The sequence below is a fragment of the Hyla sarda genome, chromosome 4, assembly GCF_029499605.1.
Source record: "Hyla sarda isolate aHylSar1 chromosome 4, aHylSar1.hap1, whole genome shotgun sequence".
Taxonomy (NCBI): domain Eukaryota; kingdom Metazoa; phylum Chordata; class Amphibia; order Anura; family Hylidae; genus Hyla; species Hyla sarda.
Genome location: NC_079192.1, coordinates 402198525 through 402220733, shown reverse-complemented (window position 1 = coordinate 402220733; position 22209 = coordinate 402198525). Strand labels below are relative to the sequence as shown.

The 22209-nt window shown below is 46.7% G+C and overlaps 1 protein-coding gene across 1 annotated transcript in view; it reads right to left on the bottom strand.

Moving 5' to 3' along the window:
- Window positions 1-22209, bottom strand: part of EFCAB6 (EF-hand calcium binding domain 6) — a 186794-nt gene that overhangs the window by 80645 nt on the left and 83940 nt on the right. Inside the window, exons 10-12 of the mRNA XM_056517381.1 lie at window positions 5476-5586; window positions 4443-4563; window positions 2395-2565 (exon numbers count right to left, since the gene is read on the bottom strand). Coding sequence (XP_056373356.1) covers window positions 2395-2565; window positions 4443-4563; window positions 5476-5586 — 403 coding nt within the window. The remainder of the gene's footprint in view (window positions 1-2394; window positions 2566-4442; window positions 4564-5475; window positions 5587-22209) is intronic.

Genomic DNA, 22209 nt, shown 5'->3' with positions numbered 1-22209 from the left:
CCGCGCATCGCATAGCAACGACGCAGGGGACGCACACCGGAGGCCTGAAGCAGCGCGGACCCGACCCCGGCAACAGGTAATTATACAACCGGGGATGGGGGTGGCAACGGGGCAGCGGCGCCGGCAATGGGTGCCTCTGCCCCTTCTCTCCCCCTGTCTGTTGGCGCCGCTGCCCCATTGCCGGCGCCGCTTTTCTCCCCCTGGCTATCGGTGCCGGCAATGGGGCAGCGGCACAGATACCCAGGGGGAGAGAAGGGGCAGCGGCTCTGATAGACGGGGAGAGAAGGGGCAGCGGCGCCGATAGCAGGGGGAGAGAAGCGGCGGCAGCAGGGACCCCAGGACAGGCAGGGGCAGAGAAGCCGGCAGCGGTGGTGGTCTCTGCACCTGAAAAAGCCGCTGCAGTTCATTGATTTAAAGAGCCCGCTTTAAATCATTGAACTGCAGCGGCTTATCGGCGTATAACACGCAGGTAGACTTTAGGCTAAAAATTTTTGCCTAAAAAAATGCGTGTTATACGCCGATAAATACGGTATATAATATTGGATAATTTCCTCAATAAATAGATATACTTTGACTTGTTTCTTTGATTTGTTTATTTTTTTGTGAAATTCGATTCACTCATCTCAAATAGGTGCAATACCTGGGTACACTAAGGCCCAAAGAATGAGCTTGTATGGAGCCATGAGGGTACATTCATCTTCTGTGAAGTTCCCTCTGTGGGTTGAAATGGGCAATTTCAAAATCAATTTTTTTTAAGATGTTGTTCAGCTTGGCAAAACATCCAGAACATAATCCTGTCCGGTTGCAGCATCATCTTTGTCCCAGCTGAAGCACAGACTGCAACAAAGTCCAGTAAGTGGGGGCGGGACTAGCACTCCTCTGTGCTCACTCCTGTCCTATCAGACTGCAGCATGAAAACAGAGAGGATGGGGTTACAGAGCAGCCTACAATCATTGGATGAAGAGACTCAGCACATCACAGCAGACTCAGGGAGGAAATGAATGCATGGTGAGTGAGGGTGGGCCCAGTGCTTGCCTCGGACACACCCCTTCCAGAGCAGTGGATGTCAGAATGAGTGAGCAGCAGAACAGAGGGATTTGTGAACCAAATACAAAAGTTAGACACATAAAAAGACATGTAAAGCATCTGTATGACCTAGTGAGTAAAATACATGTCACGTCTAGGCAGGGAAAGAGTGCAGCCCTGAACTCACCCACAGCCTTTGTCCCTGCCTACTTACGTACCTGCCCTAGGCAGTGGGTCCGTAACCACAGTGCCGGTCCCTTCCTATATAAGTGATGGCAGTCAGTTGTCAAAACAATAAACTAAAATAAACAGACAGTAGGTTGGGAAACAGCTGGAGGCACACAAACTAACAGAAAAATAACCTAAACACGCACACACACTAAATCGTAGTCCAAGCTAAGAGGGAGCAAAGAAGAATAACGGAGTTACAAAGGGAAGTCAAAAAGCCGGGCCAAGAGTCACAGTAAACCAGAATAAACAGACAGAGTAAGAGGTTGCTAAGTCAGTTACTAGAACTATCAGAAGCAGGGAATGACTGGAAAAGGCTTACTTTTATATGCCTGAGCTGCAACCAGGAGGACTCTAATTGGCTCAGCAAGCTGAACCACAACCAGGAGCACAGAGCAACCAAAATAAACAACAGGGCTAGAAAGCATTAACCCTACGGGTTCTGACAGAACCAGTCATCACAATATAATAGCGTTATTTTTTTCTTTTGATATGACAGGTACGCTTTAAGCGAAGGCGGATTTTCGGCTGCTGAAAATCCACCACAGAAAATCGCAGCGCTTCTAATCTCCCCGTGTGAACCTATCCTAATACTCTTGAGTGCTCGAGCTCTTGATATGAAGCATCTGTTTTAATGATCACTACATTATAAGTAATTTTCATACTAAGCGTTAGGTATCTATGCACATTCCCATAATTTCGGTAGTTAAAAGCTGCCTATTTCCAGCACTCTCTAATGGTTTCGTCCTTAATCCAAGCCTCCTCATTAGTAATGTCTCCGTTCTCCTTCCCTGATACTCTTCGGCAGACTCCAATTTGTTTGGCTTTAGAGTCTGCCGATAATATTTACTAAACTATTAGGACGCGGCGATTCCCATGCATTCCAAAAATGTAATAATTGATAATTACTAGTATTGCCCGCACTCCCGCCTGCACCCCGCTATAGATGTCTGTGCCACAGCTCTCTGTAGTGTTAATGTATTATGCTCATTACGCTGGAGCCATAGACGCTGGCGCTCCAGCATTCATTTCTTACACATTGTTACATTAGCTTGGCTAAGCAGAGCGCAGGGAAGAGACGGAAAAGGAGAAAAAACATAAAAAGGAAAACAGATTTTTTAGCTGCTAATGGGCACGTACAACAGATTCCTTCTCCTCAAACAAGTCCAGGAACTGGTGGTAGCTGATGAACCCGGTGTGTTCTGGGTCAAGAATGATCATTAACTCCTTGAACTGTTCGTCTGTGATTCGGAACATCATGCACTCCACGATGCGCCTCAGCTCCGTCCTGCTCACGCGTCCGTTTCGTCCCTTAGAAATAAAAAAATAAATAAAAAATAAATATATGAGTAAAATCTCGACAGGTACTGCTGTCAGCCCAATTACTGAAGAAATGTTGTATATCAGGTTTTCCAACCAGTGTGCCTCCAGCTGTTGCAAAACTACAACTCCCAGCATGCCCGGACAGCCTAAGGCTGTCCGGGCATGCTGGGAGATGTAGTTTTGCAACAGCTGGAGGCACACTGGTTGGGAAATACTGCCCTAGAGTGTTCATACAACGACATCTAGCTAAAATGGGCATAATCAAAAACGTATTCTTTGTTGTATATCTTGGCAAAACATTAACGTGTCTAATATACTTCATAAGAAAATGTTATCTTCTTTTGATGGAAATCATGGCTTATAAAAAAAAAAAAAAGACCACTAGGGGTCTCCATACCATCTAGAACATGATCCTGTCTGGCTGCAGTATCATCTTTGTCTCAGCTGAAGCACAGGCTGGGACAAAGTCCTGGAAGTAAAGGTGGAACTAACACTCCTCTGCACTCACTCCTGTCCTATCAGACTGCAGCATGAGGGGGTTACAAAGCAGTCTGCAGTGATTGGATGAAGTGACCAAACACAGCAGACTCAGGGAGGAAGTAAATGCATGGTGAGGGAGGGTGGGCTCAGTACTTGCCTCAGACACGCCCCTTTCTAGACAGGGATGTCAGAATGAGTAAGCAGCGGAACAGAGGAATTTGTGAGCAAAATAAAGAAACTAGAAGCATGACCTAGTGAGTAACATATAGAAGCTTTTTTTCTTTTCTTCCTGTGATATGACAGGTACACTTTAAAATAGGATTCGGTTATATTGCTAATCTACAGGTGCCGCTAGAGGAAGGTCCATGTGGCATACAAAAGATTCCTGCCAAACTGGCTTGCCAGATAATAAAAGGCTTTTCTCATGTATTAAGGTAGACAAGGATCCCATGACTGCCGAAGACACTTAAAGAAAAGATGAACAAGATGAAATACCCCGATACTTATGCTGTACCACTAGACTAGGGTTGTTAGGGAAGTATGGATACATGGTGTTACACAATGACATGGACAATAGGATGAATTGGACACGCAGCAGCACTCCAAAGAAATGAAAAATAGTAACTTTGTAACTTTATTTATCACCAAAATGTACAGCGACGTTTCAACCACCTCATGTGGTCATCATTAAGCCTTGATGATGACCACGTGAGGTGGTTGAAACGTCGCTGTACATTTTGGTGATAAATAAAGTCACTATTTTTCACTAATTTGGAGTGCTGCTGAGTCTACGTGTTTGCTGTATCCTGTGGGGCCTGAGGACCAGGGCCCGACCACAGCTTGCACCCACCTACTCTGACTATTTGAGTGCTGCTCCATTGGCTGTTTTCTAGATAGATAGATATGAGATAGATAGATATAGATAAATATATAGATAGATATGAGATAGATATATAGATAGATATGAGATAGATAGATATGAGAGAGATAGATATGAGATAGATAGATAGATATGAAATAGATAGATAGATAGATAGATAGATAGATAGATAGATAGATAGATAGATAGATATGAGATAGATAGATAGATAGATATGAGATAGATAGATAGAGATAGATATGAGATAGATAGATAGATCGATAGATATGAGATAGATATGAGATAGATAGATAGATATGAGATAGATAGATATGAGATGGATAGATATGAGATAGATATGAGATATATATATATATAAGATAGATAGATATGAGATAGATAGATATGAGATAGATAAATAGATAAAGATAGATAGATATGAGACAGATAGATAAATAGATAAGAAATTAATAGATATGAGATAGATAGATAAGACAAATAGATAATATATATTACACATTCTTACCTCATCAAGTATGAGAAAGGCCTGTTTTAAGGAGGGATATGCCTCTTGAAAATGTTGATGAAGTTTCTGAAGGATGTGATCACTTGAAAAATACAGGTCTTTGGCTTTTACTGAATTGACCCTAAAATGTAAAAGAATTGGTTTATAACCAACGGAAGAACCAGAATTGCCGGTGAAGACATGTGTACGGCTATGATGGTGTCATCATTACTGAAGACCTGGAGATATATGATGTCACCTTTGGTTCTTATTAGCTTACTTACATTGACTTTCCAGGAAAAGCAAAATGTTGCCTAAATACCTTCCTTGCTGCACGGAAAGGCATATACTTAACTTTTCAATTTGCCTGGAAAATCCCTTTTAAGTCTCATAGTAGGGGTCATAGAAGAAGAAAACCGGTGGTGCTCCATACTAGAAGATTGTGTTTCCCTTCCTAGGTCAGAAAGAAGTCATACCGGACATTTTTAGGCAGCTATGGAACTAACATTCTGTCACAGGGTCAACCAGGTCCCAATTGATGCCCCAAATATTTAAAGGGATATTCCAACTCTATACATCTTTGGATAGGTGATAAGATGTATGATCCCAGGGGTCCCGTTGCTGGGGATCCCCACGACCTTGGTGCAGCCCCCGGCATTCTTTGCCGGTGCTGCCTCTGAGACGGGGACGTCACGGCCACACCTCCTAGTGACGTCTCACCACGCCCCCTCCATTCATGTCTATGGGAGGGGGCGTGACGGCCGTCACGCCCCCTCCCATAGACAGGAATGGAGGGGGCATGACATGATGTAACTAGGGGGCGTGGCCGTGATATCACGTCCCCGTCACGGAGGCAGCTCACGGCACAGAATGTCGGCGGCTGCACAGTTCGCGGGGGTCCCCAGCGATCATACATCTTATCCCCTATCCTTTGCCTTGTGGATAAGATGTATGAAGCCGAAATACCCCTTTAATCCAGTAATACATCCAATGCTGGAGCTCTAGAACTGTATAGGAATAACTGTCTGTAATAAGGGGCGAGAGGATACACCACCTGTGATTCGGCTTCATTGGCAGAGTTTGCCCATTTTCCATGACTGCGGGTTTTCGCAACTTTTGTAGAAAATCTTCCCAAGAAATCTCATCTGTGGTTCTGACTTTCAGCCTGGGAAAAATAAACCAAGAAAATATTGTTAAATGGTAGAAACCTTTTCTGGTGGAGTGTTACGAAACACAATTCCTGAAACATTTAAGTACCTGACGACATTGAGAAGTTCTGGTTTTTATTTTTTTTATTTTTGTTTATTATATAAAAACATAATTTAAACCGAAAGGAGAAGTATAAAGCTTTCTTTAAAGAAGCAATCCAGTTTTTATTTATCATACACACTGACCATTACTAGTGCAGCATAGCCATTGGTTTTATTTCAGCACAGCGGCATCTATGCATTACTGTAACTGGGTCATGTGATCACCAGTCGGACCCATAGAAATTTACATGGCTCAGTGTGTCAGAGGATGTTAGCCCTGGGTCAGATGACATCATCAGACATTAGATTGCTCCTGCTAGCTGTATACTGCTGCTATCTCTATAGGATCAAGAGAATCTTGATATATAGTAGTTATACGCCTCCCCGCCATCTCTATCTGTATACTGTTGCAGATATCTCTATGGGATCAGGATGTTCAGTAGTTATACGCCTCCCCTCCAGCTCTATATGTATACTGCTATCTCTAAGGGATCAGGATATATAGTAGTTCTACACCTCTCCACCAAGCTCTTTCTGTATACTACTGCTATCTCTATGGGATCAGTATATATATAGTAGTCATACACCTCTCCTCCAGCTTTATCTGTATACTGCTGCTATCTCTAAGGAATCAGTATATATAGTAGTTATTCACATCTCCTCCAGCTCTATCTGTATACTGCTGCTGCTATCTCTATGAAATCAGGATATATAGTAGTTATATACCTCCCCTCCCAGCTCTATCTGTATACTGCTGCTATCTCAACGGGATCAGGATATATAGTAGTTATATACCTCCCCTGCCAGCTCTATCTGTATACTGCTTAGGCTATATCTATGGGATTAGGATATCAAGTAGTTATACACCTCCCCTCCAGCTCTATCTGTATACTGCTTTGGCTATATCTATGGGATTAGGATATATAGTAGTTATACACTTCCCCTCCAGCTCTATATTTATACTGCTGCTGCTATGTCTATGAAATCAGGATATATAGTAGTTATATACCTCCCCTCCCAGCTCTATCTGTATACTGCTGCTGCTATCTCTATGAAAACAGGATATATAGTAGTTATATACCTCCCCTACCAGCCCTATCTGTATACTGCTGCTGCTATCTCTATGGGATCAGGATGTATAGTAGTTTGTATAGTAGAGTTTCTTGCTAGTTTTTTCTACTTGCTGTGATTTCCCCAAAGTTAAGGCAAAAAAAGATGCTATTTTACCACAATTATCCAAACACAGTAAAAATGAATCAAAATCGTAGCAGCCACAGCCAAAATGCAGTAGACCGTGTGAATCAGCCCGTGCAAAACACAGTCTAAAGACTTCATATTTTCATGAACTGTCTTAATTGTGATTATCGATCAAATCATTTTCACCTCACGGCAATATTTCTCTAAAAAACGCATATAAATAAAAACACATCAATTCTGCAAGCAGTGTGAACTGACCTCAACCAACTTATGAGTCTAAGGCTGGGCCCACACTCAGAATGACTGAAAACTAATAAGGAGCAAACAACAATGGCCCTGATTTCCTAAGAGTGTTGTGTAGTTTTCTTTGTGGATTTTAGTTCCCTAAAAAGTTTTTTTCCACGGTATTTACTAAGGTTTCCCTACATTTTGCTTTTTTTTACACATTCTCTGATCTGTGCGGTTTTCCTCAGCTCAAATCCACCAAACCTTAGTAAATATGTTAAATATGTGTAGCTCACTTAGGATAAAAGAAATAATGTGCTTGAGGTTAAAGGTGTTGCCTTCACCCAAAAGGCCTAATGTAATATGTAGAAATTATAAATAAAAAATATTTATGTGAACCAGTCCTCAAAAGCACAGGGGAGAGAAAAAGGAAAAGACTAGTGGAGATGGGATCCAAGAAATGGTCTTTATTATATAAAAAGGATATATATATATGCTATAGCTACTGAAGAAAAGGCCCGCGGCCTTGAAACGCATCTAGCCCATTATCTGCACCTTATCTATAAGTGTATATCACTTCAAATAGACTGTATCTGCCATATTCCAATTGCAACAGCTGGATGCCCACGATTCCGGGACCACTGCTGCACGCGCGCTGTTAGCACCTTATTCATACGTGCAATCCGCACCACCTGTTACCTGCATCTTCTCACAGCCCCGGTCGGCAGAGTTACTCCTGGACATCATCCTCCCCAAGGCCGGACGCCTCCCGTGCCAGCCCAGGACACTCGGACCCCCGGAGATTCAGCCATTCACCCAGCATACCACCCAGGCGGGCATTGATATCCAGAGTGCCGGACTCAGCCGTGCCAGCCCGGACCTGAGGACTCCAAAGGAGGGTGAGTGGTGCTGTGCACCGAGACTTGACATCTTCATCGCTGACAGTGTTTGCCACATTGTCTGCATTACCTGTCCATGAATTTCCTATTGTAGCTATTGTGGCTACACTCACTACCATATACCGTTAATCCGGACACACCCAAACTAATTGGGACTTTTCATTCTGGACATTTCTTGTGGATTTTCATTGAAATATCCCTATGAATTATATGGACTGAGAACGTTTTCTCCTGATATATGCAGCAGATATTTAATTAATGAATTTTCTTTGGTGCTACTTACCCATCATATTTATTTCATTTTAATCCTACTATATTCTGTATTTTTTATTATAGCTATTTTTTTTTTACCCAGTAAATGCCATTCGCCTTTAGCAAGGGCCCTGCTAGGCGATTGGTCATATATATCCTTTTTATATAATAAAGACCACTTCTTGGATCCCATCTCCACTAGTCTTTTCCTTTTTCTCTCCCCTGTGCTTTTGAGGACTGGTTCACATAAATATTTTATATTTATAATTTCTACTTAGTAAATATGTTGTTTTTTTGTGAAAATGTCGGGGACACGCCCCTTTTTGGGTTTTCTTAGTAAAATGGAAAGTTGGTCGGGTTTTTTTTTCAATTCTGGTGCAAATTCTGGCGCAGGCAGAATTTATGGCGCAATGCGCCAGAATTTGGCGCACATCTGACAACACTTGTCGGATTTACAATAGTAAATCAGGGACACTATCTTCTGCATTTTTCTTTACTAATAGCCTATGCTCCCTGTGTGTATATAGTCCAAAATAAACAGCACAGCAAAGAATGGAAAGGATTTTTCTGCGCCCTTAGTAGATATAATCAACATATTTATTGGCATAAAAAGCCTGACATGAATAACTCATTTTGGGATTCCCCTTCATCATATGAGTGTTACTAGTGGACCCGCAGCCAGACATGCTGGCCATGGGCGCACTGCTATCTCGCCACCCTGTGCTGCCTCCGGCACGTGCAGCACTGCCTCCTCCTCACCTGTCCTGCCCTGAAGTCCCCCGGCCAGCGGACACGCTCCCCGCCGTGCTCCACGCTGCCGGCGCGTGCGTCCCCGCCTCCGAAGGCGCACATGCGCGGTCTCTCTGAGATTTGAAGGGGCAGCGCACCAATAATTGGGCGTTGACCCTATTAGTAATTCTCACTTCCCTTTGACCCCTGCCGGATCTTTGTTGCTTAGTTGCCTAAGAGAAAGCCTTATTCCTGTGTCTTGCCTCACCGTGTACCTGACCTTTTCTACGTACTCTGACCTTGCTCCAGTGCCGCCTGCCTTCTGACCTTCTTACTACGTGACCAGACCTCGCTTCTTGCCGCCTGCCCTGACCTCCTGCCAGTCCTGACTACGTCTGTGCCTCTACCTTCCTGTGCCACGTTGTTCCTCGGCTGCCTGTTGGGACGAGTCGTATCAGGGGTAGCGACCTGGAAGCCGCAGCAAGACCATCCCCCCCTTTGCGGCGGGCTCTGGTGAAAACGAGCGGCACCTTAGACTCCACTCCACACCATCATCTCCACAGGTCAGTGGATTCACCTAACCACAGCCGTTACAATGAGGCAGACTTAATACACACTGACATAACCACAGTTTTATATACAATTAAAGGGGTAAATCTATCAAAACTTGTGTAGAGGAAGAGTGGTGTGGTTGCCCATAGTAACCAATCAGATCACTTCTTTAATTTTTAAAAGAGACCTGTGAAAAATGAAAGAAGCGATCTGATTGGTTGCTATGGCAACTGCGCCCCTTTTCTTCTACAAAGGTTTTGATAAATCTCCTCTAAAATTCCCGCCATTGTGTCTGTGTGCATATAGGGATTTTAGTTAACCCCAACAGTTATAAAACTGCCCAATGCTGCCACTACAGGATACCGCAAACTAAACAGTAGGCATGCAATACACGATAAAACGTTATTCATTTGTCCACACATCTTAAGCCTGGGACAAATGTTGTGCGGTTATAGGAGGTCAACAGACACACCTATATAAGGTTCAGCTTCATAGCTGAGCTGAGCTTTTGTAACATTTACAAATCAAAAGAAAAACTACTATACCTGGTCCTAACTAGCTTTCCCTGACTCTTTCCCTAGATCTGTCCCTGAACATTAACTGAAAAACCAGACACCACTGACCCACACAGTCCATGAAAAGATTCCCAATGAAAACCCTAATCTGCCAAACTGACCATAAGGCCATGGTCACATGGCAGAATATTTGCCGAATGTCTGCTTGGAAAACAAGGTTGGACATTCCACAAATAAAACAGCGTCGGAAGAATAAGATTGTTTGGAAATGCGCCACCTCCATAGAGCGGAATTGGAATTTCTGGAATCTGTTGCAAAAATTAAAGGGGTACTCCGCTGCTCAGCGATTGGAACAAACTGTTCCGAAGGCTGGAGCCGGCAGCTCGTGACGTCATAGCCCCGCCCCCTCATGACGTCACACCCGACCCCTCAATGCAAGTCTATGGGAGGGGGCGTGACAGCAGTCACGCCCCCTCCCATAGACTTGCATTGAGGGGGCGGGGTGTGACGTCATGGGGCGGGCTATGACGTCACGAGCTCCCAGCACCAGCGTTCGGAACAGTTTGTTCCAAACGCTGAGCAGCGGAGTACCCCTTTAACGCATGTGCATGATTCAGCAAAATCCCCTTCAAAACAATTTCCTAGACAAATGTTTCCGCCAGCTTCCATTCGGAAATTCTGTTGTGTGAACATGGCCTAACACAAATAAGATGACTGTTACGCCGAGCGCTCCGGGTCCCCGCTCCCCCCCGGAGCGCTCGCTACACTCTCGCTACTGCAGCGCTCCGGTCAGATCCACTGACCCGGTGCGCTGCGATACCGCCTCCAGCCGGGATGCGATTCGCGATGCGGGTGGCGCCCGCTCGCGATGCGCACCCCGGCTCCCGTACCTGACTCGCTCTCCGTCGGTCCTGTCCCGGCGCGCGCGGCCCCGCTCCCTAGGGCGCGCGCGCGCCGGGTCTCTGCGATTTAAAGGGCCACTGCGCCGCTGATTGGCGCAAGTGGTTCTAATTAGTGTGTTCACCTGTGCACTCCCTATGTATACCTCACTTCCCCTGCACTCCCTCGCCGGATCTTGTTGCCATTGTGCCAGTGAAAGCGTTTCCTTGTGTGTTCCTAGCCTGTGTTCCAGACCTCCTGCCGTTGCCCCTGACTACGATCCTTGCTGCCTGCCCCGACCTTCTGCTACGTCCGACCTTGCTTCTGTCTACTCCCTTGTACCGCGCCTATCTTCAGCAGTCAGAGAGGTTGAGCCGTTGCTAGTGGATACGACCTGGTCACTACCGCCGCAGCAAGACCATCCCGCTTTGCGGCGGGCTCTGGTGAAAACCAGTAGTGACTTAGAATCGGTCCACTAACACGGTCCACGCCAATCCCTCTCTGGCACAGAGGATCCACCTCCTGCCAGCCGGCATCGTGACAGTAGATCCGGCCATGGATCCCGCTGAAGTTCCTCTGCCAGTTGTCGCCGACCTCACCACGGTGGTCGCCCAGCAGTCACAACAGATAGCGCAACAAGGCCACCAGCTGTCTCAACTGACCGTGATGCTACAGCAGCTACTACCACAGCTTCAGCAATCATCTCCTCCGCCAGCTCCTGCACCTCCTCCGCAGCGAGTGGCCGCTTCAGGCCTACGACTATCCTTGCCGGATAAATTTGATGGGGACTCTAAATTTTGCCGTGGCTTTCTTTCTCAATGTTCCCTGCACTTGGAGATGATGTCGGACCAGTTTCCTACTGAAAGGTCTAAGGTGGCTTTCGTAGTCAGCCTTCTGTCTGGAAAAGCTCTGTCATGGGCCACACCGCTCTGGGACCGCAATGACCCCGTCACTGCCTCTGTACACTCCTTCTTCTCGGAAATTCGAAGTGTCTTTGAGGAACCTGCCCGAGCCTCTTCTGCTGAGACTGCCCTGTTGAACCTGGTCCAGGGTAATTCTTCCGTTGGCGAGTACGCCGTACAATTCCGTACTCTTGCTTCTGAACTATCCTGGAATAATGAGGCCCTCTGCGCGACCTTTAAAAAAGGCCTATCCAGCAACATTAAAGATGTTCTGGCCGCACGAGAAATCCCTGCTAACCTACATGAACTCATTCATCTAGCCACTCGCATTGACATGCGTTTTTCCGAAAGGCGTCAGGAGCTCCGCCAGGATATGGACTTTGTTCGCACGAGGCGTTTTTTCTCCCCGGCTCCTCTCTCCTCTGGTCCCCTGCAATCCGTTCCTGTGCCTCCCGCCGTGGAGGCTATGCAGGTCGACCGGTCTCGCCTGACACCTCAAGAGAGGACACGACGCCGCATGGAGAATCTCTGCCTGTACTGTGCTGGTACCGAACACTTCCTGAAGGATTGTCCTATCCGTCCTCCCCGCCTGGAAAGACGCACGCAGACTCCGCACAAAAGTGAGACAGTCCTTGATGTCTACTCTGCTTCTCCACGTCTTACTGTGCCTGTGCGGATATCTGCATCTACCTTCTCCTTCTCTACTATGGCCTTCTTGGATTCCGGATCTGCAGGAAACTTTATTTTGGCCTCTCTCATCAACAGGTTCAACATCCCGGTGACCAGTCTCGCCAGACCCCTCTACATCAATTGTGTTAACAATGAAAGATTGGACTGTACCATACGTTTCCGCACGGAGCCCCTCCTAATGTGCATCGGACCTCATTACGAGAAAATTGAGTTTTTGGTCCTCCCCAATTGCACTTCCGAAATTCTCCTCGGACTACCCTGGCTTCAACACCATTCCCCAACCCTGGATTGGTCCACTGGGGAGATCAAGAGTTGGGGTTCCTCTTGTTTCAAGGACTGCCTTAAACCGGTTCCCAGTTCTCCTTGCCGTGACCCTGTGGTTTCCCCTGTAACCGGTCTCCCTAAGGCCTATATGGACTTTGCGGATGTTTTTTGCAAAAAACAAGCTGAGACTCTACCTCCTCACAGGCCTTATGACTGTCCTATTGACCTCCTCCCGGGCACTACTCCACCCCGGGGCAGAATTTATCCTCTCTCTGCCCCAGAGACTCTTGCTATGTCTGAGTACATCCAGGAAAATTTAAAAAAGGGCTTTATCCGCAAATCCTCCTCCCCTGCCGGAGCCGGATTTTTCTTTGTGTCCAAAAAAGATGGCTCCCTACGTCCTTGCATTGACTACCGCGGTCTTAATAAAATCACAGTAAAGAACCGCTACCCCCTACCTCTCATCTGTGAACTCTTTGATCGCCTCCATGGTGCCCACATCTTTACCAAACTGGACTTAAGAGGTGCTTATAATCTCATCCGCATCAGAGAGGGGGATGAATGGAAAACGGCATTTAACACTAGAGATGGACACTTTGAGTATCTGGTCATGCCCTTTGGCCTGTGCAACGCCCCTGCCGTCTTCCAAGACTTTGTTAATGAAATTTTTCGTGATCTCTTATATTCCTGTGTTGTTGTGTATCTGGACGATATCCTGATTTTTTCTGCCAACCTAGAAGAACACCGCCAGCATGTCCGCATGGTTCTTCAGAGACTTCGTGACAATCAACTTTATGCCAAAATGGAGAAATGTCTGTTTGAATGTCAATCTCTTCCTTTCCTAGGATACTTGGTCTCTGGCCAGGGACTACAAATGGATCCAGACAAACTCTCTGCCGTCTTAGATTGGCCACGCCCCTCCGGACTCCGTGCTATCCAACGTTTTTTGGGGTTCGCCAATTATTACAGACAATTTATTCCACATTTTTCTACCATTGTGGCTCCTATCGTGGCTTTAACCAAAAAGAATGCCAATCCTAAGTCATGGCCTCCTCAAGCGGAAGACGCCTTTAAACAGCTCAAGTCTGCCTTTTCTTCGGCTCCCGTGCTCTCCAGACCTGACCCATCTAAACCCTTCCTATTGGAGGTTGATGCCTCCTCAGTAGGAGCTGGAGCGGTCCTTCTACAAAAAAATTCTTCCGGGCATGCTGTTACTTGTGGTTTTTTTTCTAGGACCTTATCTCCGGCGGAGAGGAACTACTCCATCGGGGATCGAGAGCTACTAGCCATTAAATTAGCACTTGAGGAATGGAGGCATCTGCTGGAGGGATCAAGATTTCCAGTTATTATTTACACCGATCACAAGAACCTCTCCTATCTCCAGTCTGCCCAACGGCTGAATCCTCGCCAGGCCAGGTGGTCTCTGTTCTTTGCCCGATTTAATTTTGAAATTCACTTTCGGCCTGCCGATAAGAACATTAGGGCCGATGCTCTCTCTCGTTCCTCGGATGCCTCGGAAGTAGAGCTCTCTCCGCAACACATCATTCCTCCTGACTGCCTGATCTCCACTTCTCCAGCCTCCATCAGGTAAACTCCTCCAGGGAAGACCTTCGTCTCTCCACGCCAACGCCTCGGAATCCTCAAATGGGGTCACTCCTCCCATCTCGCAGGTCATGCGGGCATCAAGAAATCCGTGCAACTCATCTCTCGTTTCTATTGGTGGCCGACTCTGGAGACGGATGTTGTGGATTTTGTGCGAGCCTGCACTGTCTGTGCCCGGGATAAGACTCCTCGCCAGAAGCCCGCTGGTCTTCTTCATCCTCTGCCTGTCCCCGAACAGCCTTGGTCTCTGATTGGTATGGACTTTATTACAGACTTACCCCCATCCCGTGGCAACACTGTTGTTTGGGTGGTCGTTGATCGATTCTCCAAGATGGCACATTTCATCCCTCTTCCTGGTCTTCCTTCAGCGCCTCAGTTGGCAAAACAATTTTTTGTACACATTTTTCGTCTTCACGGGTTGCCCACGCAGATCGTCTCGGACAGAGGCGTCCAATTCGTGTCAAAATTCTGGAGGGCTCTCTGTAAACAACTCAAGATTAAATTAAACTTTTCTTCTGCCTATCATCCTCAATCCAATGGGCAAGTAGAAAGAATTAACCAGGTCCTGGGTGATTATTTACGGCATTTTGTTTCCTCCCGCCAGGATGACTGGGCAGATCTTCTACCATGGGCCGAATTCTCGTATAACTTCAGAGTCTCTGAATCTTCCTCCAAATCCCCATTTTTCGTGGTGTACGGCCGTCACCCTCTTCCCCCCCTCCCTACTCCCTTGCCCTCTGGTTTGCCCGCTGTGGATGAAATATCTCGTGATCTTTCCACCATATGGAAAGAGACCCAAAATTCTCTCTTACAGGCTTCATCACGCATGAAGAAGTTTGCTGATAAGAAAAGAAGAGCTCCCCCCATTTTTTCTCCTGGAGACAAGGTATGGCTCTCCGCTAAATATGTCCGCTTCCGTGTCCCTAGCTACAAATTGGGACCACGCTATCTTGGTCCTTTCAAAATTTTGTGCCAGATTAATCCTGTCTCTTACAAACTTCTTCTTCCTCCTTCTCTTCGTATTCCTAATGCCTTTCACGTTTCTCTTCTTAAACCACTCATCATCAACCGTTTCTCTCCCAAACTTGTTTCTCCCACTCCTGTTTCCGGCTCCTCGGACATCTTCTCCGTAAAGGAGATACTGGCCTCCAAGAAGGTCAGAGGGAAAACTTTTTTTTTGGTCGATTGGGAGGGTTGTGGTCCTGAAGAGAGATCCTGGGAACCTGAGGACAATATCCTAGACAAAAGTCTGCTCCTCAGGTTCTCAGGCTCTAAGAAGAGGGGGAGACCCAAGGGGGGGGGTACTGTTACGCCGAGCGCTCCGGGTCCCCGCTCCCCCCCGGATTGCTCGCTACACTCTCGCTACTGCAGCGCTCCGGTCAGATCCACTGACCCGGTGCGCTGCGATACCGCCTCCAGCCGGGATGCGATTCGCGATGCGGGTGGCGCCCGCTCGCGATGCGCACCCCGGCTCCCGTACCTGACTCGCTCTCCGTCGGTCCTGTCCCGGCGCGCGCGGCCCCGCTCCCTAGGGCGCGCGCCGGGTCTCTGCGATTTAAAGGGCCACTGCGCCGCTGATTGGCGCAAGTGGTTCTAATTAGTGTGTTCACCTGTGCACTCCCTATGTATACCTCACTTCCCCTGCACTCCCTCGCCGGATCTTGTTGCCATTGTGCCAGTGAAAGCGTTTCCTTGTGTGTTCCTAGCCTGTGTTCCAGACCTCCTGCCGTTGCCCCTGACTACGATCCTTGCTGCCTGCCCCGACCTTCTGCTACGTCCGACCTTGCTTCTGTCTACTCCCTTGTACCGCGCCTATCTTCAGCAGTCAGAGAGGTTGAGCCGTTGCTAGTGGATACGACCTGGTCACTACCGCCGCAGCAAGACCATCCCGCTTTGCGGCGGGCTCTGGTGAAAACCAGTAGTGACTTAGAACCGGTCCACTAGCACGGTCCACGCCAATCCCTCTCTGGCACAGAGGATCCACCTCCTGCCAGCCGGCATCGTGACAATGACTCTAGGAGCGAGGGTGAACTGTACTGAACTAAGAAGCAAATGCAATAAGATCAAATAAACAACAGCAACTACAAGATACTGAAATAATGACCACACAAGAATGAACAATGGAAAATAAAAACTAATAATATACACCATACTGCAAAGGTCAGGAATACTCACTGAGAGGTCAGCCAATGAGAAACTCTTACTCCAAGTCATAAACAGCTGATCCAGACCAATCGATCAGCTGCGAGGCAGTTGCATAGCAACTAATAGACAAAAAGACGAAAAAAGCAGGAAGACTCCTTCTATCTACAACAATCTCATATATTACAAAAATATTAATAAAATCTGAAAAGAAACATTTTTTTTCTATATAATTGTTCCAATTTGTTACCAGATGAATCTTTATACCCATTTTTTTTCTCTTTTTCTCCGCAGGAATCCTGCGCTCTTGTTACTTTATGCTTCACATTTTACTTGTTATGTTATAATCCATTGTGTTCCATCCAATGAGTTGGAAGCAGCTATTGGAGCCGCGATACATCTAAAAATGAGCCATTGTATTTCAGCAGGACAACAACATTCTGTAAATACGTCTGAGAAGACGAGAATTTCGTGAATTATGTTGTGTATGAAAGAGGAAAATCTATAGAGGGAAATTTAGGCACTGGTACTGGTAGTCCATGCCCGAAACAATTGCCGAAGTTGCAGTTTAGCTGCCATAGTTCATGGTCTCCATTGCAGAATCCCTTTAAAGGGGTACTCCACTGGCCAGCGTTCAGAAGTAAATGTTCCGAACAGTGTTTTCGTGCTGCGGGGGTCGGCCACGCCCCTCGTGACGTCATGGCCATGCCTCCTCAATACAAGTCTATGGGAGGGGGCGTGACGGCTTCATTGTTCACCCCTCACATCTTGAAGGGATTGTGTTTCCAGCAGGACAAACACTGTTCATGTGCCCTAAAGCATTTGGAGGGTGATCCACCACTAGGGACTTCATCAAACTGTTTACCCTGGGTTTTTTTGTCTAAATTTGTTGCATAAATTGTCACAGCTCGTTTATGCAACGTTTCTGCAACTTTTCATTTAGAGCATTTTAGAACCATAACCATGTTGTGGGCTACTCCAGTAGAGTTTTTGCAAATTTTTCGAACATGACCTCTTTTACACGGCAAGGGTAGGGTCACACTTAACGGATCCGCAGCATATTTTACGATGCGGATCCGCCGGTGACCTGACCCATTTTGTGTCTACTGCTTTTGCATCACTGGCCTGCTCACAAAGGGAATCTGCCGCTACGAGCAGCCACACAGGGGGCCTGTGAGTCGCCAAGTGCACTCTGACATCGCGGAGCAGCTGCTGCGCATGTGCAGTGTACTTCAACATTGTAAATGCCCCATGATGTCTGAGTGGACTCGGTGACTTGCAGGCCCCCTGTGTGGCTGCTCATAACGGCGGATTCCCTCTGTGAGCAGGCCAGGAGCGGGGCAAGGCGGGTACATGGGGATGGCAATAGCTGGAGGCACAAAATGGGTCGGGTCACCGGCAGATCTGCAGCATAAAATACGCTGCGGATCCGTTACGTGTGACCCTACCCTAACTCAGACTTACTCCCACCAGCCCTACAAAATCATCTAAACTGGCACCATGCTGAGGTGATGTGGCCATGCTACAACTTTATCAAGTGCCACACGACATTTAATGAATTTGTAGCACGCTCGTCAAAATAACCACAACATTTCTGTTCTAAACCTGTACGGAGGATAGACTGTAAATAATTAATTCCCCCCTATAAGTGGAAATATGGCGCAAGGAACATCTCATTGCTTTGGGGAGGGCAGTGCCGAAAGGGCACAAAACATTAAACAATACTATAGGTCAGTGGTTCCCAACCCACTCCTCTGAGCACTCACCTCAAGCTGTTGATCCGTAGAGGAATTTTTATAGATTCGGCCGGATGTCCGGGCAGTATCACACTGTGCACATCCACTTATTTATTCTATATGTTTTGTCACTGTGCTCATATTTGTCTTCTTTTTATGTACACTAGGATTTGGTCAGGATGCGGTTGCCCTTCTGGGTGTCCCTCCTGCCGGTCTAGGGGAGGTGTGAGTGGCCATTAGGTTCCTCACCTCCCTGCCATACCCCGTGGCAGGAATGCTGAACCGGTTTTACTGGTTCTTCAGTGGCAACTTGGTTAACGCCTAGTTGTTCGCCAGGAGCACTTTTCGGTCCCTAAGTAGCTTCGGCAAAAGGGGACATTGTACCCGGAACCTTGCAGGTGCCTTTTGGCCCAGAGGTGAAGGATTTGGTTTGTTGGGGGACCTCTCTCCTTTCGAAGAAGGGCTTGCGATGGACCGCATCCTCGTGCACTGTTTTTTGGTGTAAACACTACCACTTGGGTGACTTGAGAGCACATACCTCGGTTCTTCAAAAAAAACATTCCAAGTTTTTTCAGTAACTCCATTGGAATAGAACAGGGTAAAATTAAAATCCTTAAGAACTGGGTTGAGGACCACTGAACTAAAGTATCATGTTTGGTGCCCTCTCCAGATGCTCCTTGCGTCAGATTTTCCTCTCCAGATGCGTCAGATTTCCACCTCTGCTTTAGAGGAAATGTGGATGTGCTAGTATATCCCCCCCTAAAATAGATTGTTTTGATGGTACGACCTATGCTACAATTTTTAGAAGCCTTGAATATAAGAAAATTTCCTCATAGGGAACTACAAGTGAACTACTTTGCTTCTTACTGTACTAAATATAGAGCTTTTTATTGTTCAAAAATTTAAAGTGATATCTTTTTAATTTTTTATAAGGAAAAAAATGTGCAGAAATAGGAAAAGATAAGGTTCTTCTCATTACTTTCTTATTCTGTTCTTAGGATGTTGGTGGAATCAATAATGCCCGCTCCTCTACACTGTCTAAATTATGACATCGGGAACAAAGACTTCAATCTCATTTTGGATGTATTTCGTTCCCTTAAAGGGGTACTCCACTGGCCAGCGTTCGGAAGTAAATGTTACGAACACTGTTTTTTTTTGCAGCAGCTGATAAGTCTGAAAAGAATTAAGATTTTTTAATAGAAGTAATTTACAAATCTGTTTAACTTTCTGGCACCAGTTGATTTGAAAAAAACAAAAATTCCAAAAAGTTTAGAAAAACATTTTTCCGAAAAAAGTTTTCCACCAGAGTACCCCTTTCAGAACAAAAGGATCGGCTATTGAAATTCACTATCTGATCCTTCTCCCAACCCTAGTATCGGTGAAGAGCCATGTCACCCATATGTTCATAAGATTGTTGACCTTTCCCACTGACTTTGCCCTTATATGCATGGGCAAGACCTTTAGGCTAGGTTCACACTACGGAATCTCCGCGTACACTGCAGTCTCCAATAGACTGCAATGTGTTCCACGAATATTTCCGCCTGAACAATGAGCAACGCCATTCCTCAGGGGGAAATATTCAAGTGGATTTTCCCTTCACAAATTCCGAAGTGTGAACGGAAACCCATTCACTACACTATACATTTTAGCAAGCGGAATTTCCGCCTGCAATTTCAAAGCATAATTTCAGGTAGAAATTCCGTAGTGTGACCCTAGCCTTACTCTATTAAGGGGCCTCAAATGTTGGAGGTGCGACAATCCTTATACCAGATATTTTTTTAATTCTACAGAAAAAAAATTTGTGGACCACAAGTAATACAGTGGTCCCTCAACATACAATGGTAATCCGTTCCAAACGGACCATCGTTTGTTGAAACCATCGTATGTTGAGGGATCCGTGCAATGTAAAGTATAGGACAGTGGTCTACAACCTGCGGACCTCCAGATGTTGCAAAACTACAACTCCCAGCATGCCCGGACAGCCAACGGCTGTCCGGACATGCTGGGAGTTGTAGTTTTGCAACATCTGGAGGTCCGCAGGTTGTAGACAACTGGTATAGGAGGTTATACTCACGTGTCCCCGCCGCTCCGGACCGTCACCGCTCGTCACCGCTGCCCTGATGTCGCCCTCCATCGCTGTCGCCGCGTCCCTGGGGTGTCCCCGACGCTCCGGCAAGGCCTCTGCTTCCCCAGCATCCTCGCTCTCAGTCGCTGCCATCACGTCGCTATGCACGCCGCTCCTATTGGATGACGGGACGGCGTGCGCAGCAACGTGATGATGATGATGGAGAGTGCCGACGATGGAGGGGATCCCGAAGAGGACGCGCCGGAGACCCGAGGACAGGTAAGTGATCGTCAGCGGACCACACAGGGCACCGTAAACGGCTATCCGGGGGATGCTGAAGCAGTCTGCGCTGCCGGATAGCCGTTTATGCGATGGCCCCAACATACAAAAGCATCGTATGTTGATGCTGCCTTCACCATGCGATTGCCTCAGAGACCATCGTATGGGGAAATGATCGTATGTCGGGGCCATCGTAGGTCGGGGGGGGGGGGTCACTGTACTGTGCAGACCCGGCCTAAAACTATTAGACATTTTTTTCAATCTGACATGGTGCCAGAACCTATGCCTTTAAAGGAGTACTCCACTGGCCAGCTTTCAGAAGGAAATGTTCCGAACGCTGTTTTCGCGCTGCGGGGGTAAGCCACGCCCCCTCGTGACAGCACGGCTATGCCCTCTAAATGCAAGTCTATGGGAGGGGGCGTGACGACCCCTCCCATAGACATGCATTTAGGGGGTGTGGCCGTGACATCACGAGGGGGCGTGACCGACCCCCGCAGCGCGAAAACTGCGTTCGGAACATTTCCTTCCAAACGCTGGGCAGTGGAGTACTCCTTTAACAATAATGATAAATCTTCTCTTGTCTTGGATGCTCTGTTGTACAGTTTTATTTTGCTCCTCCCAACACAGGGGAGACTGAATAATCATTTCCTGGGCCTGATATTCATTTTATTTATTGCAATAAATCTACATCCAGGTATTCCTGCGTCTGGCGGCTTTCTAATTACTTTCTTAATAACCTGCAAATGGACTCATTTCAGCCTCAGTTTATTCTAGAGCGATGCGGTCGGCAGGATGGAGGACAGTCATGTTATTCACTATGACGCTGTGTATGTCCTTGACATTCAGAACAGTAATAGATGAGTGGGACCTGAGTATTGTCCTCTGGGACACTGCGAGCAATCAGAGACTGTCCTGCGGAAGAACAGATTCCTGGATGCTACATGGTCGCCATAGTGCCACCATACTGCTTATGTCTTCTGCCCAGTATAGCCCAGTACGAGCTCCATAGTGGCCACTGCCCAGTAAGTTATTTTACTAGCCATGTAGTGGTCACTAAAATTAAAGAAGTACTCCAGGTTTTAGTTTTTGCCCATACCAGGCACACTCACCATGACTAGTCCTACAGCACCGTCTTGTTTTATTCCAGCACAGCTGCATCCATATGTTTCATTACTGTAACTGGGTCATGGGATCACCAGTCTGATCCACAGAAAATCCCAATGCCTTATATGTCAGAGCAAGTGGTCAGTCCTGGGTCAGGATGACATCATCACCACATGACTCCTGCTAGTTCCGAGACCCTTAGCCACCCAGCTCTATCTGTATACTGCTGCTTCTATACCTATGGGATCAATATACAGTATATGGTAGTTTAACACCTCCCCATCAGCACTATCTATACACTGCTGCTGCTATTTTTATGGGATAAGGATATATAGTAGTTATACACCTCCACTCCGGCTCTATCTGTATACTGCTGCTGCTATCTCTATGGGATCAGGATATATAGTAGTTCTACACCTCTCCTCCAGCTCTATCTGTATACTGCTGCTGCTATCTCTATGGGATAAGGATATATAGTAGTTATACACCTCCACTCCGGCTCTATC